Source organism: Loxodonta africana, chromosome 9, assembly GCF_030014295.1.
Source record: "Loxodonta africana isolate mLoxAfr1 chromosome 9, mLoxAfr1.hap2, whole genome shotgun sequence".
Classification (NCBI taxonomy): Eukaryota; Metazoa; Chordata; class Mammalia; order Proboscidea; family Elephantidae; genus Loxodonta; species Loxodonta africana.
Window position 1 is genome coordinate 35,311,250 of NC_087350.1, and position 19,899 is coordinate 35,331,148.

At 40.3% G+C, this 19,899-nt stretch overlaps 1 protein-coding gene and 1 pseudogene across 4 annotated transcripts in view; both read left to right on the forward strand.

Annotated features, from left to right (window-relative positions):
• The window catches only part of NMRK1 (nicotinamide riboside kinase 1), a 42,134-nt gene extending 22,933 nt beyond the window's left edge, over positions 1-19,201 (forward strand). Inside the window, exons 3-10 of one of the 4 annotated variants that reach the window (XM_023544741.2) lie at positions 1,963-2,053; positions 2,341-2,389; positions 6,443-6,590; positions 6,671-6,742; positions 7,364-7,470; positions 8,023-8,104; positions 14,017-14,100; positions 17,169-19,201. In XM_023544741.2, the coding sequence (XP_023400509.1) occupies positions 1,963-2,053; positions 2,341-2,389; positions 6,443-6,590; positions 6,671-6,742; positions 7,364-7,470; positions 8,023-8,104; positions 14,017-14,068 (601 nt within the window). In that variant the 3' untranslated portion in view covers positions 14,069-14,100; positions 17,169-19,201. Of the gene's footprint in view, positions 1-1,962; positions 2,054-2,340; positions 2,390-6,442; positions 6,591-6,670; positions 6,743-7,363; positions 7,471-8,022; positions 8,105-13,480; positions 13,996-14,016; positions 14,101-17,168 lie in introns of those variants that run through there. The other 3 variants (XM_023544742.2, XM_064291218.1, XM_023544740.2) reach the window with 3 other exon arrangements.
• Positions 3,154-6,425, forward strand: LOC111749814 (small ribosomal subunit protein eS4-like; annotated as a pseudogene).
• Positions 19,202-19,899: the final 698 nt, after the last annotated feature.

The following is a 19,899-nucleotide window of genomic DNA, read 5'->3' on the forward strand; positions in this document are numbered from 1 at the left end:
GTGGGTAAGGCATAGGTGTCTCCCAACCCATGTAGCTGCAGGGGCTGACAAACCCAAACCAGCAGTTCATACCACAGGCTGCTGGCTCACAAGGCTGCAGAAGTTGGTGAATCAGGTCAGATGATAGACCTCCAGCCCATGGGGCTGTGGAGGCCGGCAAATCCCATAATCAGCAAGTCAGGTAGCAGGCCTCGGTCTCAAGTCCCAAGAACTGGAGGTCAACTGATCACCACCCAGACATGGGATCCAGATGCAGAGAGAGAGAGAGCCCTGCCAGGTCATCCACACAGACACCTTAGATGCAGGCCACACCCCCAGGGAAGAGCATAACTTGAGTGAGAGTGGGACTTGAGTCACGCCCTCCTGCAAGGCTGTGACCCAGGACACACCCTACACCAATCCTGCCTCATCAACATGTAGAGGCCAGGATCCACAACACATAAAATGGAGGACAACCATACACTATTGAGAATTATGGCCTAGCCAGATTGACACAACCCGAACCATCACAGGTGCCATATACCTTATTTGGATAGTCCCACTCAATTATTGTGTTAGTCACAAAGACCACAGCTAGAAGGGCCGTATTAAGTGATTCATTGCATCGTGTTAGGTGTTAGTTGAATTATCTCCAACAAGCAACTTTGATGAATAAATATGAGTTCCTTTTCTAAATTAAAAACACATTGGACAGTTAGTATGGTGAAGTCTTGACCTCTTAGAGTAATGGCTTTAAATGCACAAAATAAAATACAGGAATACAAAGGAGACCATACAAAAAATATTTTTAAATAATAAATAAATCTGTGACATTGTGATATATATACTTGTTCATGTATTAAATAACACTATCCAGTGGTGTGTCTAAAAAAAAGGTCCTAAATTTGAAATAATAATGAGCATCAATGATATTTTAAAATATCTGCCACAACTACAACATGATATGCAAATATCTGTGATTTCTATTGGTGACAGTCACAGGTACCATTCATACTGTCCCTCTGTAGTTTGTTGCTTAAAATGAAAGGAGATGCTCATTTTCAGTTCAAATTTAGTGAAAATACAGCTGTAATTTCTTTCCGATTGAAGTTCACAAGGACCCTGGGTTCTGTCCACAGACCCCTTGGAAGTGCATGAGCCCCAGCTTAAAAAACTCTGGAGTAAATGAGTGAATAGAGAATGCCTTCCACATGCTATACATGATACTGGATGCTGGGGAACTAGATACACGGAGGTGTTTGTCAGGGCCCCCATTCTCCTCAGTGTTACAGTCCAGTCAAAAGAGACAAATAATTGATGTGATATGATAAGCTACAGTAGACCTCGCATCTACCACCAAAGTGGAGAGAGAAGGGGAAAGGGAGGCCTCACAGAAGAGATGTGAATTCACGGTAGGTGTCATGTAATAAACCACTTCCTTATTTTCTGTGGAAACAGTGGTGGTGTAGTGGTTAAGAGCCAAAGCTGCTGACCAAATGGTCGGCAGTTCAAACCCACCAGGCACTCCTTGGAAACTCCGGGCAGTTCTGCTGTGTCCTATAGGGTCACTATGAGTCGGAATCGACTCGATGGCAATGGGTTTTTATTTTGTGCATTGAGACAGAATCACAGGTACCATATGTAATTGTATATAGTTGCACTAAAATGTTACTGCTATTAATTGAGTTGAAGTGAACTAAGAATTAATATTTTGCCTCAGACAAATATCCTTAAGTCTCAGTCCTACCCAGTTCACTAGTCCAGGAGTTAGCTACCTTTCCCCTCCAGTCTTCCCAGCTTATTTCTTTCTATCATTTACCACATCAGATCTGCCTACAGAAAAGCAGCAACTGCTAATGAAATATTTTTTCTTAGATATTAAATATCCTTTTTCTCTAGGATTGTTTTAAAATGTTTTATTTTTTTTTATTCATTTTTTTAATGCATTTTCCTTCTTGGTATTTTTTTTTCTCTTTGGTTCAGTGTGACAAATGGTGGGAAGACAACGCTGGCTAAGAATTTGCAGAAACGCCTCCCAAATTGCAGTGTCATATCTCAGGATGATTTCTTTAAGGTATCCATAAAGCATCTTACATAATTGATTTAACACAAAAACATTCTGATAGCAAAGTTCATTGAGTTGGTTCTAAAAGGCCTTGCTGAGTGATGTACCTTTTACAAAGAAAGCTCCATGCAATAATGTTACTTATCCACTAGATGGCACCACTTATTGCTGCTGATCTTTGATTTTCTCTATCGATATTTTCCAAAGCATTTATTGAAGGCTTATCGCCCCCTCACTCTATAATAGTATTATTTCTGCAAGCTGCTTTGACTGGTGCTTTGTTGTTTTTTTTCCAGCCACAGTCTGAGATAGAGACAGACAAAAATGGATTTTTGCAGTATGATGGTAAGTTGATCTTGTAAAACATTACACACTAATTTCATTGTTTTTTCCAAACCCAAAGAACTTCACTGTCTATGAAAACGGTCTTCAAATGTGTTTCAATGTATTGTTGTATTTTATACCTGCTTTTGTAGGTTTCTGATTTATGTTCGACTATTTAAATAAATAAATCCTTAGCCAATTTTATACTTAAAACTGAAAGCATAGGAATGAGAGATTTTTCTTCTGAAGCTGGGTTTGTTGTCCCTCTCCTCACCCCGTGCTTGGGTTATGTAACTAGATACATTCCCTCCCACCAGAATCTTGCCCAGAGCAAACTCTAAGCTCTCAATATCCTCTCAGCTTTCTCTCCCAGCGACCAACCAAGGTACTAGCCACTGTTTTGTTTTTTTTTCTTTTTTTCACTGCTCACACAAGTTTGGGGGTATTTTTTAGATGGATTCACCTCATTCCCTCACCCCAAACTAACACAGTTTTGAAGCCAAACAATTAAAGTCCAGCAGAAAACATTTGTTTTCCTGTAGAGAATACTGTGCTAATAGTCTGTATTATATTTAATATTCTTATTAACTATTATAATTAACAATCACCGAATATTTATGTAAACTAGTAACAGAGAGCATTCTCCCTCCTAAAGACTCTTAAACGATATTCTTCGTTTATATCTTTGCCCTGGAGGAAAAAAAAAAGAATGTCGTATAATCAGTTCTTAACAGACACATGGTAGGTTTGGGGAGGAAAAAAAAAAAAAAACCTGTTGCCATCAAGTCAATTCCAACTCACAGTGACCGTATAGGACAGCGTAGAACTGTCCTATAGGGTTTCCAAAACTATAAATCTTTACGGAATCAGGCTCCCACATCTTTCTACCACGTAACAGCTGGTGAGTTCAAACCGCCAACCTTTTGGTCAGCAGCCCAGCACTTAACTGCTATTATCTCCTTGACTCACCGTCTGTTCTTGTGTCTTGAGCTGCAGCCAGGATATGTTTTTCCTCCTTGTCACCTCCTCCAAAGGTCAGTGAGAAAGAGTATCACAAAGTAAGAGTTGAACAAGGAAAAACTGTTTTCAACAATTGGCAAAGAATTATTACTCCTAATTTATAATACATTGTTACAAACTGACAAGGAAAACACTAATATCCTAACAGAAAACAGGTCACAGGATGTGAGTAAGCTGTTTACAGAAGGAAAGGTTATTTGATTAATAAATGAAAAATAAAGTCAATCTCACAAGGAGTCAAACAATTGCAAAATAATATATACATATATTTCCCATTTACCAAAAGTTTTTAAAGCAATGATAATTATCTAATGATGGTAAAAAATGATGGTACCCGCTCAATAAAACAAACACTCTCATACACTTTAGATAGGAGTATAAAATGGTACCTTTCTAGAAAGGAGCTTGAGTATATGTCCCAAAGATATTAAAATGTTTGTGCAAGCCTGTCTTAGTTATCTGATGCTGCTATAACAGAAATACCACAAGTGAGTGGCCCTAACAATAAGAAATTAATTTACTCACAGTTTAGGACGCTAGAAGTTCAAATTCAGGGCACTGGCTCTAGGGGAAGGCTTACCCTCTCTGTCCACTCTAGGGGAAGGTCCTTGTCTCATTTCAGCTTCTGTTCCTTGGAGATCGATCGCATGTGGAGAGGCATCTGTCTTCCTCCGTTTGTGCTTTTTGTTGCTTGCTTAATTTGCTCTTTCTTGTTTCAAAAGAGACACTACTACAACACTGCTACACTATACTGTCTTATTAATATAACAAAGAAAACGCTATTCCCAAATGGGATTATAACCATAGGAATAGTAGGATTTACAACACATATTTTGGGGGGACACAATTCAGTCCACAACACAGCTTCTTCCCATGCCTGATATAGCCATCACTTGTGGTCCCTAGAAGTGTCTAAAGAACGTAGCAGCTCCAAAGTGTTGGAGGCTGGACAAACTGACAGGCGTGTTTGCTCCTCATCCATCCACCGGTCCCCATAAGCTGAGAGAATGTCTCGCCCTCATTCTTTTCTTAAGGAACAGCCTCAAGTATGCCCTGAAGAGAAGATGAAGTGAAGATCTACATGCAGCGGTTCACTAAGATTGATGATGGCAAGGTCCAAGCTGATGCAGCGTACCCTGCAGGTTTTCTGATGTCATCGGCATCAACCAGATGGGAGAGAATTTCCACCTGACCTGTGACACCAAGGTTCGCTTTGCTGTTTATCGTATTATGCCACAGTAGATGAACTACAGCTTGTGCAAATAAGAAAGATTTTGGGGGGCACAGAAGGAATACCTCATCTGGTAAACCACATTGCTTGCACCATCTACATCCCTGATCCTCTCATCAAGGTGAATGACACCATTCAGATTAATTTGGAGACCAGAAAGATGACCAGTTTCATCCGGTTCAACATGTGTACGGTGACTGGAGGTGTTAACCTGGAAGAATTGATGTGAGCACTAACAGAGAGAGACGTCCCAGGTCTTTTGATGTGGTTCATGTGAAAGATGCCGGTGGCAACAGCTTTGTCACCTGGCTTTCCAGCATTTTCATTATTGGCAAAGGCAACAAACCATAAATTTCTCTCCCCCTGAAGCAAAGTATCCACGTCACCACCGCTGAAAAAAGAGACAACTGTCTGGCTGCCAAACAGAGCAATGGGTGAAGTGGTTTCTAGGTAAAATGAATGAAGAGGTCTTTGTGTGTCATTGCAAATAGCACGACATGGGGAAAAAAAAATGTTTATGCCACGTATTCAAGTATCCCACCTCCAGGAATCTGTCTTAAAGAAAATCTGAACTGGTAAATGTATGAATTTAAGGTAAGAAGTAACATAATGTCCTAGATTGACTGGATTTGAAAGAAACCCAAGAAGCCCTAGTTCCTTTTAATAGAAAAGCGTACTTGAAGACCACAATTTCAGCACAAGGCGTGCTCATCACTACTTGTGAAATGATACGTTATCCTGGATTTGAAGCAAATCTAAAGAGTCCTGATTCCTTTTATTGGAAAGGGCTATTTTGAGACTATTATCTGGGCACCGGGGTTACTCATTGCTACTAGGGTGACCATCCTGGAAAATCATATGATGTCCTGGGTTTGCTTTAAAATAATCTGGGAAGAGGTGGGAGTAGAAATTATAAATAAAGCAAGATAAACCAGAAGGTTATGACTATACAGTTAATTAATTTTGCTTACATAGGATTTATAGTTTGGAATATTTATGTTGCAATTCTGGCGTTAACTATCCCTTGCAGTGTTTCTTAAAGTTAACCTGATAATTAGAATGACCTGACTCATGTCCCCCCGCCCCCCAACTATATCCACATCCTAATTCTCAAAACCTATGAATGTTACCTTACATGGCAAAGAGGTTTTGCAGATGTGATTAAATTAAGGCTCTTGAGTTGAGGAGATTATCCTGGATTATCTGGTGGTCCCAGTTAATTATACTGGTCCTTATATGAGGGATGCAGCAAGAGTCAAATCAGAGGAGAAGGTGTTGTGATGATGGAAGCAGAGATTGGAGTGATGTCCTTTGAAGGTGGTTGAAGGATACGCAAGCCAAGGAGTACAGGCAACCACTAGAAGCTGAAAAGGGCATGGAAATGGATTCTTCCCTCAGAGCCTCCTTAAGGAACCAGCCCTCCCAGCATCTTGACTTTAGCCCAGTGAAACTCATTTTGGACTTCTTACCTCCAAAACTATATATATATAATAAATTCATATTGCTTTTAAGCCACTGAAAAAGCAAAAATAAAAAACAGAAGTTTGTAATTATCTAAGCTGGTAATGGGGACATGGGACTTCAATGTATTATACTCTCTACTTCTGTATATGTTTCAAATTTTCCATAATAAAATATATTTATTGCATCTGTTTATCAATACTGGAGTTTAAATTTGGTATACAAAATATTCTTAGATTTTTTTGAAGGGCAAATAAAATGTTACTGTATAACATTTACAGGGCCCTGAATGTACTTATCACAAAAAGCTGCATCACAAAACTTTTAATGCCAAACTCATATTTTTGTGTGTCTGTTTGCAGTGCTTGAAGCGCTTAACATGGAAGAAATGATGTCAGCCATTTCCTGCTGGGTGGAAAGCCCAAGACACTCTCCGCTGTCAACAGACTTGGAAAGTGCTGAGGAAATTCCCATCTTAATCATTGAAGGTTTCCTTCTCTTTAATTATAAGTAAGCATCACCATTCTAACATTGACTCAGAACGAAAGGGGGTCGGGGAACCTTGTGAACTAAATATGCTGTTGTTTTAGGCCCCTCGACACTATTTGGAATAGAAGCTACTTTCTGACGGTTCCCTATGAAGAATGCAAAAGAAGGAGGAGGTAAGTTTCGACACCACTTTTGTGAATTAGAATTTAAAAAGACAAAACTTAGAAAAACAGGGAAAGCGACACCGTTCAGCCATTCGTGTGTATCATTTTTCACACAAGGAAAACCTTAACACTCTTACACGAGGAGGAAAACCTTTTTTCATACGTGGTTAATTAGGGGGAGTAAAGCAAATTACTTTTCTAAGAAAATACACTTTTACAAGCTATTTGGCTCATTTTTCCTAAATCTTCAGATAAACCAATCCCATGTTGATTATGACTTATAATCTAATTGTATTCTGTTATAGCCACACAAAACACCAATTAGCTGAAGGTTTAATCCAACATATCAGTATATTTACATTGATATTGATATCTGTCTCTTAATTCTTCTGTAAAGCAACAGAGAGGGATAAAAGATCATTATGAACTGTGTTCAGTGAATTATAAATTAATTTTTGGATTGGAGAACTAAATCCGTTTTCATACCTTTGTATTTGCATTGAATCTAAAACGTATTAATCATGTTTAGAGTTCATCTCTGAGCGATTTCCTTATTATCCTGACCATTATTATTTTACTTTATCAATTGTGTGTTTCTGTCTACATAAAGTTTCATATATGTTTTGGTAGTACAAGGGTCTATGAGCCACCAGACCCTCCAGGGTACTTCGATGGCCATGTGTGGCCCATGTATCTGAAGCACAGAAGAGAAATCGAGGACATCACATGGGAAATTGGTAAGTGCCTTTCTAACCTGCACATAAGGCCTTTTACTTGCCATTTACCTCAAAGTACAGAAAAGAAAAGAATTTAGGCCCCCAGACACCCTTTTAGCTCAGTAATGAAGTCACCCCTGAGGTTCACCCTTCAGCCAAGTACAAAATGAGACAAGAGGCACAGCAGCTCAGGGGCAAGGATGAGAAGGCAGGAGGGGACAGGAAAGCTGGTAATGGAGAACCCAAGATTGAGAAGGGGAGAGTGTTGACATTTCATGGGGTTGGTAACCAGTGTTACGAAACAATAGTGTACTGATTGTTTAATGAGAAGCTAGTTTGTTCTGTAAACCTTCACCTAAAGTACAATAAAAAAAAAAACGCTCAAAAGCCTATGAAAAAGACAAGTTAACAGGCTATAGTGTATGCCTCCAGATTTCTGTATGTATATATCATTTTAAAACATAAAAGTTGGCTCATACTTAAAAAGAAGAATTTAGGTGGCATTTTTCTTATGTTGACGATTATAAAGGGCCACTTTAGGCAAGAGCACTTATGGTCTTCATCTCTTCCCAGACTGGCTCTCCTCGTGTCTGTTCTCTCTGCATGGCTCTTGTCAGAAAAGTCGTCAACTTCTGGACAGTCATTCATTCAACAAGTAATAATTGAATGCCTTCCGTGTGGGGATACAGAGGGGAACAAGTCAGACATAGTCCCTGCAGTCATGGAGCTAACATTCTGTCAGGGAAGACAGACATTAAACAAACTAGTTGCACAAGCATGTTCTGGCTAGCTGATAAGTGCTGTGCTGAAGACGCAGAGGGCGCTGTGAGACCAAGCTCCTGGGAGACTCCCTCAGTGCCAGCAGTCAGTCAGGGAATGCTTCCTTGAGGAAGCCACATTTAAGCCAAACTCTGACAGTGTCTTAGTTTCCTAGGCCTGCTGTAACAGATTACCTCAAACTGGGTGGCTTAAAACAACAGAAATTTATTCTCACAATGGTAAGCACTTAGCTGCTAACTGAAAGGTTGGCAGTTCGAATCCACCCAGCAGCTCCAAAAAAGACCTGGTGATCCACTTGGATAAAGATTATAGCCAAGAAAACCCTGTGGAACAGTTCTACCTTGTTTCATATGGGATCACTATGAGTCGGAATGGATGTGACTGCACACAACAACATACTTTCTCTGAAGGCTCTAGGGAAAGATCCCTCCTTGCCTCTTCCAGCTTCTAGCAGCCCCATGTGCTCCTTGGCTCATGGCAGCATAACTCCAATCTCTGCCTCCAACATCACATAGCTGTCTTCCTTCTGTGTCTATGTTTCTTCTTTTTTTATAAGGACAACAGTCATATTGGATTAGAGCAAACCCTGCTCCAGCATGACCTCATAATAACTTGATTGCATCTGCAAAGACCCTATTTCCAAATAAGGTCACATTCCCAGGCACTGAAGTTTAGGACTTCAACTAACCTTCAGGGGGATACAGTTTAACCCATTACAGATGGAGTTTAACTAGACAAAGGGAGGCAGGGGTGTGAGGATACAGGTCCCCAGGCAGTGAGTATGGCCATGGGGCAGGAAGAAATGAGCAGAACCTTAAAGAAGGCTAGCATATTTGTGGTAGAGAACACCAAGAGGGAGAGTCGATGCTGGTGATACAGGCAGGTACAGACCCTACAAGGGCAACAGGTCATTATCCTAACAGAAGTGGGAAGTCCTCTACAGAAAGGTTTTAAACAGGGACATGGTTGATAACAAATTCTTCTTTTAGTAAGATCACGCTGGCTACATGGAGAATGGATTTGCTGTTGTTAAAAAAAAGTCAATTCTGACTCAGAGCTACCCTTTGTACAACAGAACAAAACACTGCCCTGTCCTGCACCATCTTCACAGTTGTTATTACCATTGAGCCCATCATTGCAGCCACTGTGTCAGTCCATCTCATTGAAGGTCTTTCTCTTTTTCGCTGACACTGATTTACCAAGCATGATGTCCTTCTCCAGGAACTGGTTCCTCCTGATAACATGTCCAAATTAAGTAAGATGAAGTCTCTCCATCCTCACTTCTAAGGAGCATTCTGGCTGTACTTCTTCCAAGACAGATTTGTTCATTCTTCTGGCATTTCATGTTATACTCGATATTCTGCTCCAACATAATTCAAAGATATCAATTCTTCAGTCTTCCTTATTCATTGTCCAGCTTTCGCATGCATACGAGGTGATTGAAGATACCACATCTTGAGTCAGGCGTATCTTAGTCCTCAAAGTGACGTCTTTGCATTTTAACATTTTAAAGAGGTCTTTTGCAGCAGATTTGCCTAGTGCAGTACATCTTTTGATTTCTTGACTGCTGCTTCCATGGGCGTTGGTTGTGGATCCAACTAAAAGGAAGTCCTTGACAACTTCAATATTTTCTCCATTTATCATGATGTTATTTACCGGTCCAATTATGAGGATTTTTGTTTTCTGTATGTTGATGCGTAATCCATACTTAAAGTTGTAGTTTTTCATCTTCATCAGAAGTGCTTCAAGTCCTCTTCGCTTTCAGCAAGCAAAGTTGTGTCATATGCATAACGCAAGTTTTTAAGAGTCGTCCACCAGTCCTGATTCACTGTTCTTCATATACGCCAGCTTCTCAGATTATTTGCTCGTCATATACTGATTGAATAAGTCTGGTGAAAGGATGCAACCCTGATGCACACTTTTCCTGATTTTAAACCACACAGTATCCCCTTCTTCTGTTCGAACGATTGCCTCTTGGTCTATATACAGGTTCTGCATGAGCACGATTAAGTGTTCTGGGATTCCCATTCTTCTCAATGTTATCCATAATTTGTTATGATCCACATAGCTGAATGCCTTTGCATAGTCAATAAAACACAGATAAGCATCTTTCTGGTTTTCTCTGCTTTCAGCCATGATCCATCTGACATTAGCAATATCCCTCTTTCTACATCCTCTTCTGAATCTGGCATGAATTTCTGGCAGTTCTTAATCAGTGTACTGCTGCAACTGCTTTTGAATGCTTTTCAAATATAATTTTACTTGTATGTGATATTAATGATATTATTCAATAATTTCCACATTCTGTTGAAGCAGTTTTCTTTGGAATGCGCACAAGTACAGATCTCTTCCAGTTGGTTGGCCAGGCAGCTGTCCTCCAGATTTCTTGGGATAGACAAGTGAGCACTTCCAGCATTGCATCCATTTGTTAAAACGTCTCGGCTGATATTCTGTCAATTCCTGGAGCCTCGTTTATCGCCAGTGCCTTCAGTGTAGCTTGAACTTCTTCCTTCAGTACCATTGGTTATCGATCACATGCTACCTCCTGAAATGGTTAAACATCGACGAGTTCTTTTTGGTACACTGTATTCCTTTCATCTCCTTTTGATGCTTCTTGCATCACTTGATATTTTCCTCATAGAATCCCTCTATATTGCAACTCAAGGCTTGAATTTTTTCTTCAGTTCTTTCAACTTGAGGAACATCAAGCATATTCTGCCCTTTTGGTTTTCTAACTCCAGGTCTTCGCACATTTCAATATAATACTTTACTTTGTCTTCTGGAGCCACCCTTTGAAATCTTCTGTTCAGCTCTTTTACTTCATCCTTTCTTCTGTTGGCTTTAGCTACTCTACGTTTAACAGCAAGTTTCAGAGACTCTTCTGACATCCATTTTAGTCTTTTCTTTCTTTCCTGTGTTTTAATCACCTCTTGCTTTCTTCATGTGTGATGCCCTTGATGTCATCCCACAACTCTTCTGGTCTTCGGTCATTAGAGTTTAATGTGTCAAATCTATTCCTGAGATGGTCTCTAAATTCAGGTGGGATATATTCAAGGTCATTTTTTGGCTCTCATGGACTTGCTCTAATTTTCTTCAGTTTCAGCTTGAATTTGCATATGAGTAATTTATATGTGTTCTGCCATCGGCCCCTGGCCTTGTTCTGACTGATGATATTGAGCTTTTCCATCCTCCCGTTTCACAGGTACAGTAGATTTGATTCTTGTGTATCCCATCTGGCAAGGTCCATGTGTATAGTCACAATTTATGTTGATGAAAGAGATACTTGCAGTGAAGAAACCATTGGTCTTGCAAAATTCTATCATGTAATCTCCACCGTCGTTTCTATCACCAAGGCCATATTTTCCAACTACTGATAACTTCTTTTTTGTTCCAACTTTTGCATTTCAATCACCAGTAATTACCAATGCATCTTTATTGCATGTTTGATCAATTTCAGACTGCAGAAGTTGGTAAAAATTTTCAGTTTCTTCATGTGTGGCCTTAGTGGTTGGTGAGTAAATTTGAATAATAGTTGTATTAACTGGTCTTACTTGTAGGCATATGGATATTATCCTATCACTGACAGCATTGTACTTCAGGATAGGTCCTGAAATGTTCTTTTTTGACAATGAATACTACACCGTTGCTGTTCAATTTGTCATTCCTGACATAGTAGACCATTTGATTGTCTGATTCAAAATGGCCACTACCAGTCCATTTCAGGATACTGAAGTTTATGCATTCCATTTCATTTTTGACTGCCAGTTTTCCTGGATTCGTACTTCGTACATTCTACGTTCTGATTGCTAATGGACGTTTGCAGCTGTTTCTTCTCATTTGGGGTTGTGCCACATCAGCAAATGAAGGTCGCGAAAGCTTGACTCCATCCACGTCATTAAGGTTGACTCTACTTTTAGGAGGCAGCTGTTCCTCATTCATATTTTGAGTGCCTTCCAACCTGAGGGGCTCATTTTCTGGCACTATATCAGACAGTGTTATAGTGGAGGAGATTGAATGTAGAGAGGTGCAGTATTGTATGTACGTGCTCAATAGAACTGGGTGATGGAGTAGATATGGAGGGTGGGGAAATTGAGGTGTCATGGACAACACCTGAGGAACTGGCAGGTGTTATTTTGGGAAACCAGAAACTTAAGGAGTTGCATATTTTTAAGGGAGAAATGCAAGTCTGTTTTAGTCATAATGAGGCTGAGAAGCTTGAGAGACATAAAGTAGCAAATTGGTGGCAGGCAGCTGGATCTGTGGGACTGGACCAAGAACAGATCACTAGAATCAGAGTTCAAGGCTGAGAAGATAGCCTGGAGGCCAATGAGAGAGGTGGTTGGATACCCCACAAAGGGATCAGAACTTAAATATCCTTTTCAGAATAAAGGGGAGCAGGCATCCAGGATGGCTATGCCAGAGCCAAGCAGGCAGTACAGAGCGCTTCCTGTTGTCTGCTTGCTGCTATGATCTCTTCTTCAGTCCAGCTCACTCCTCTCCATCCCCAGAGCCACTGCTGAGGCTCTGGCCACACCATTTCCTGCCTAGAGTTTCCGTTGCAGGGATTTCCTCTTCTCACCGTCCCTCTATCCTTTCTCCATCTAAAATGCAAGTCAAACCATGCCTTTTCCCTGCTGAAGTGGTATCAAAGGGTGTCTACCTCTTGTAGGATAAAAATCCAAGAAGCCAAACATCAAGGCCTCCAAAGACTAAGGCACAGCCTTGCTCTAGAATCTCATCTCTTACACTCTTCCCACCACCCCCACTTTCTAGCTGTTCCAAACTCTACCAGTTTTTCTTACCAGACAAGACGCTGTCTTACCTCCTTGCCCCTACTGTTTTCTGACTTAAAGGTCATTTTCTCCCTTTGACCTAGGTAACTTCTACTTTTTCTCCAAAACTGTTTTTGCTGGTTTTGTTAAAAATATACATTCCTAGGCCTGGTGAATTCTGATTTGGTACACGTGGGGCAGAGCCCAGACCCCTGTGTAGGTTAAGGAGCTTCACAAGTGATCCTGCAGAAGTAAGTTGGAGAAGCACCCCCTTAAATGACTCTTGAGGAGGCGCCTCTTGGTGCACCTGAAGTGCCCACATGCACAATGCCACTGAACTATGTTCCTTTTTAGTTTTTTAAAAAATAGTTTTTCACAGCAGCCAGTTTGGATTTCTTTGTAGCAAACCAAAATTTTTGACGTGTACCTGGCTGTGATCTATTTCTCTCCTTCACTGTTTTTTGTTTTTTTTTTTAAAGTTACAATCCAGGGTTCTTTGGTTAAACCTGCGGGCATTTGCAAGAGATGTCAGTTTATCACCTGCATTAGTGAGAGTTCTCCAGAGAAACAGAACCAAGAAGATGGACTTGGATGTGTGTGTCCGTATGAGAAAGCCCGATTGATTTTAAGGAACTGACTCATGCAGTTGTGGGGGCTGGCAAGTCCAAAATCCACAGGGCAGGCGGCAGATTGGAAACTCCTCCAGCAGGATTCCTGTGTTTCCGTCTTGAGGCAGAATTCCTTCTTCACCTGGAAACCTCAGTTTCTGCTCTTAAGGCCTTCAGCTGATTGGATGAGGCCCACCTTCACCTGCTTTACTTAGAGTCAGCTGGTTGTAGATGTTAGTCATGTCAACAGAATACCTTCACAGCAGCACCTAGACTAGCATTTGATCAAACAACAAACTGGGCACCACAGCCTAGCCAATAAAAGTAAGCATCGCATCACCTTTTTTAAAAGGTGCCTATACTGATCTGCCTGGTAACATTTGAACCACCTCTTTTCCACTTCTCAGTTTACCTAGATGGAACCAAATCGGAAGAGGACCTCTTTTCACAAGTGTATGAAGATCTAATACACGAACTTGGAAAGCAAAAGGGTAAGTATTATCCTATCAAAGTGGATGGTAGAGGAGGAATTAGCATACATTACAGAATGCTAATAGAGAGGGATTTTATTCATTCATTCATTCATTTATTATTTTGAAGATGATTCAGAATCATAGGTACTATATAGGCTGAGGGACTTGATTATTTTGCTTATGAGTATGGGGCAAGAAAATTTACCCTTTGTTACATCTGTTAAGATATTTATGTTCAGTTTAAAGGTTTAGTAGATGGCTGTCATTTTAATAGGACTGAAAATTTTCTTTTGGGCAGAGTGAAGTTAAAATGCTGGTGATTTTGTTTTAATATGTGTAGAGCTACCATTCTCCTTTATTCCCCCTTAAAGATTTTCCATGAATTTCTATTTCCTAAATATCTCAAAAATAAACACAAGATTTTAGAGTTACTTATTGTTTCTTTAAGATTGTTGTATTAGACAGCACTTTTTGCAAGTGACAGAAATCCACCTAAATATTATGTAGCAAAAAAGAAGTACAGAGGTAGCAGTGACTTCAGGCTCAGCTGGATCAAGGAGCTCAAATAGGGTTCTCAGGGCCCTGCTCTTAATTCCACTTTCTCTTTGGATTTATCTTCAAGTCAGGTTCTCTGCACTGGCAGCTATGGCAACACCATCCTCCTAGGTAAAGCAACCCTAGTGGGAAAAAAAATTTTTTTTTCTAGATTGGCCATGAGTTGATAAATGTTGAAACTGAGTACAACGGTGTTATTCTTACCACTTTTACGTATGTCTAAAATTATCCAATTTGAACAGTTTTTTTGTTTTTTTTTTTTTTAAAGCAGTTTTTCATTTTAGTTCAGCTGAAAAGTCTCAGGGAAGACTTTAATTGGTTCTGCTTGGGTCATATGTGTTTTGCTAAGCCAATCACTGTTGCAGGAAGATGGCAAACTCTGAATTGGCCAGGACTAAATCATGTACCCCATCTTGTAATTGAATGCCCTGCTTAAGGCCTCCTGGACTTAAAGGAAGAAATTTCCCAAAGAGAAAGCAAGGCAGGGGTGAAACTGGGAGAAGGAGGGTGAAAAAACATGCTGGGTAGAGAAAACAATGGATCTAGCTGCTGTCTTACTTTAACTATTTAGACTGAAAGGATTTCCATGGCAACACATGGAAAATGCAATCATCACTTGGGAAAAGGAGACAGTCTGAGTCACTCCAGTAGTGAAGAATGTTCCATGCTTTTCTGGTGAGAAGCAACTACCCCCAGTAGAAATGTCGTCATCTCTCAGTAAAAATTAGATTTCTTGTGTCCTCACTACATTCCTGTCTGACTTGGGGACTGAGCCCAGCCAGGCAACCCACTCATCCTGTTGTTGTTAGCTGCCATTCAGCCTTTGTCATGGTGACCCCATGTATAACAACATCAGGCCACTGTGATCCCCAGGGTTTTTTTCATTGGCTGATTTTCAGAGTAGATTACTAGACCTTTCTTCCTTGTCTGTCTTAGTATGAAAACTTCACTGAAACCTGTTCAGCATCATAGCAACATGTAAGCCTCTGCGGAGCTTGAGGTACATTGGCCAGGAATCAAACCCAGGTCTCCTACATGGAAGGCAAAAATTCTACCACTGAACCACCACAGTCCCTCCTCACCCCTCATTGATCCTAAACCAAAAATAAACCATTGCCATCAAGTCAATTCCGAATCATAGCTACCCTATAAGACAAACTATAACTGCTGCACAGGATTTCCAAGGCGGTAAATCCACAGAAGCAGACTGCCACATCTTTCTCCCGCCGAGTGGCTGGTAGATTCAAACCACTGACCTTTCTATTAGCAGCCGAGTGCATAACCCCTAAGTTCAGGATCAGCCCTTCGTCTCGGCATGAACCCGCTTGAAGAAATTTTAGGACCATTTTAAAATTTCTTCCTGTAAGTAGGACTGGTGTTTCTTGCCAGATATGCCTGCCCAGCACTGCCATCTGTTGTTTGATGGAAGGCAGGCCTCCCATAATGAAGCTCAGGCACTGGCACGGGTGAGTATGGGGAGAGTGTAGATGAAGGTGGGGGTTCACCTTTCATAAATGGTAGCACCCGCATCCTGAAATGATGAGAAGCAGACAGCCAGAGCCACTTCTTTCTTTCTGGTCCTAATAAGACTGCCCAAGAGTATTTCAGTTGCCGGCCACCTGTGGTTTTCCAGCTTCTCAATGATGGCCAGTGCTCGGCCCAATTCTTCTTTGGCAACTAAGTCATACACTGGGATTTGGCGTTATGATCTGCCTGCTGATGAAGATGTAAGTGGCCTTAGTCATGAAGCTCAGGCAAATTATGCCTGGCTCCATTGTAAATGTCAGCAGCTGCCATCTGTCCCAAGGCTTAAGGACAGCTGACATGTTTTGACAGGTGCTGAAAGCCACAAGTACGTTTCCATGCATGCATGTGGTACCCTCCTCTTTCCTTGCCTATGTCCTAGTGGCAGCTAAGGAATTAATCAGCTACGCCATCTAAGCTCGTATCTGGCTTATGTTCCAGCTGTTGCATAAAGCTTAAAAAGAAAAAAATGGGAACATCAGAAGAGTCATAAATCTGAAACAGATCAGCTTTTCCTACCTCCGAGATCTGCATTATTTCTCTTTCAGTTGCATAAATCAGTGACTGTCTTCTTTATAGTATTCCCACCACCTTCCCAGTTCTTCCAAGCACAGTACCCTGGCAGAGCCAGCCTAGAGAGATCCTCAGCATAGTCCAGTTTGACCCTCAGTGCAAGGCTGTGTAGCTGGGGAGGGCTTTCAGATGTTTCTGTTGACTGTTCTTCAGGCGTGTTCTCATAACAGCTCATAAGCCCACTTAGCCCAATTTTCATTCAAAGTATATAAAATCCTAATTGAGACAAAGTAATAACAATAAAAGGGAAACAACAAAGATTGAATTTAATAACCCAGGAGAGTAAGGTTATGAAGTTATACATTTAATTCAATCCTTATTTAAATCCTAAATTTGAGGCAAAAAATAATCATTACCTATTCCGAGTATAACAAGGTAGACTAACCATTCAAACATTCAAACTTCCATTAAAAGCATTTGTTTTTATCTTGTAGTCCCAGGGTGGTGCAAACTACTAATGTATTCAGCTGCTAACTGAAGGTTGGAGGTTCCTGTCCAGACAGTGCCTCAGAAGGAAGGCCTGGTGATCCACTTCCGAAAAATCAGCCATTGAAAACCCTATGGAGCACAGTTCTACGTTGACACACATGGTGTCATCATAAGTTAGAATCAACTCATCAGCAACTGGTTTCATGTTTGGTTATTTTCATGTCATTATTAGAGTATATTAATTGTAAAAAAAGAAAAAAGTTAAAGCAAAATGGAGAAAATATAAACCACCTGTATTACCACTAGTCAGCAATGTTAGCACTTTAATGAGTCCACATTCCAGTCTTCTTGCTGTCCACGTCATAGTCTCCCTTTTATAAGACTTTGCCAGGCCGCTAGTTAATCAGCCTCACTAGTTAATCAGCCGTACTTGCTCCTGTTTTTAAATCAGCGTTTCGTATTTAAGCAGTTTCTTTAAATTTCTTTGTATAATGAAACAGTAAAACTCAGCTTCTCTTCTAGTTAAAATATCCAAAACTGAATTCTGTCTTGCACATTGAAAGTAAAATATAAGTCATGACATTGACATCGTAGTGCAGAAGAAAGATATCACATTTCTAGTTTCAAATCAAAGGAATTAAGAAATCACAAAGTAAAAATTTGATAACGAAATGTTTGTATTTTCCTACATTTAATTTAAAATATAATTTCTGATTATAAGGTAATAGTCTAAATTCCTGATAGAATATTCCAAATGAACATAGGATTATTTAACGATTTGTCTATTGTTGAATATTTAGTGTTCTTACAGGTTTTTCACGTTGAGAAATAACATGCTGTAAAAAAAAATCTACCGGTATTACTGGTTTTCTTCTTTATGATGTATATCTCTGAGATAAATTCTTAGGAGTATCACTTACTTGGCCAAAGGATATAGCCACTTTTACATTTTACATAGTTCAAGGATTAAATACTATTTTAAAAAATGTATGTCTCTAACAGGACCTACTGTGTAATAAGAGTGTTGTAGTTTATCATTGAGTTTCTAAGCCAAAGGCACCAAGTATTGGGTTAAGTACTTCACTGGGTTAAGTAAACAAATTAAAGGTAATATTATTTCTTCCCCTTAATCAAGGATAGCACTACAAAACAAGAATTACACTATAGCCCGCTACCCTTTGTGATACTCTGTCTTTGTGGTACTATTTTATTCCCTGAATTCAAGGATTATCATACCTGAGTTGCAAATGATATTGGATATACGATATCTTAAGATGTACTTAAATTTAATATAAGGAATAACAGGACAGGACTTGGACTTGATTTGATTCTTTCAGGAAAACCAGCATCTTTGACTCCAGAATCCCTGTAATCCTAACGTCCTTAAATTACCGCTGTTGATGTGAAAATTTAATGAAACGAGAATTGGAATTCTCTATTAATTTCTATTTCTATTTATTCCCAAGTTTTGCAGGTAACACATAAAGATGGGACACACTGAATTCTTCTGGGTAAATTAGGAAACTCGAGGAAATATATTAAAGAACCTTACCTGGATATGACAGCTGTTTGTTTGCTTTTAACCATACATGGTTATTCTCCAATGTTTGGAATGGTAAATAGTGAGCTATCCATGCCAGTGGACAGGAATTTACCTTAATGAGTTCTCATTCCAGGGAGCACCTAGATATGGCACAGCTCACCATCGGTGAGTCAGTCCTCAGTTTCAGTGGTTTTCAAGCTTTTCTGACTGGGACCCAGAGTAAGGAATAAAGCTTACATCAAATCCAGTATATATACCCAATACGCTGTGTGTATATGTGTATGTCCCAGTGTGTATACTGCATGTGTATTTGTATGTGTATACACGGGCATATGTACATACATACATACAGATCAAGTGTCACAAAACATTTACCATATCAGTTAACAACCCATGGTTTAGAAAATGCTGCTCTATCCCCTCCCCATACCAAAGCCCACCACCTGCAGATAATGGCATGACTGAAGTAGCAATCAGATTCAATAAATCAGCACTTTATACTACAGTTTGTTTTGTTTTTGTTTTGCATGTGCCTCATACCACTGGGGAGCCCAGTGGTGCAGTAGTTAAGAACTTGGATGCTAACCAAAAGGTCAGCAGTTTGAATCCACCAGCTGTTCCTTGGAAACCCTGTGGGGTAGTTCTGATCTGTCCTGTCGTGTCGCTATGAGTCGGAATCGACTCGAAGGCAATGGATTTTTTTTTTTTTCGTTTTAATACCGTTGGGGGAGCCCTGGTGGCACGGTGGTTAAGAGCTCAGCTGCTAACCAAAAGGTCAGCAGTTCAAATCCACGAGCTGCTCCTTTGAAACCCTATGGAGCAGTTCTACTCTGTCCTGTAGGTCCGCTATGAGTTGGAATCAACTAGACAGTAGTGGGCTTAATACCACTGAAAGGAGCCCTGGTGGCACAATGGCTAAGTGCTAGGGTGCTAACAGAAAGGTTGGTGATTCAAACATACCCACTGGCTCCGTGGGAGAAAGACCTAGAAAACTCTGTGGAACAGTTCTACTCTATAACACGTGGAGTCGACATGAGTCCAGGTAGACCCACAGCACCTAACCCAAAAGCAACAGTACCTCTGGATCTTTGTGTTACTTGTGTTGAGACTTTGTTACAGATGAAGGGGGTTTTCCTGTGTGTGTGTTTGTGTGTGCACGTGCATGTGTTTTTTCCCCCTCTGTTTTGTGTGTG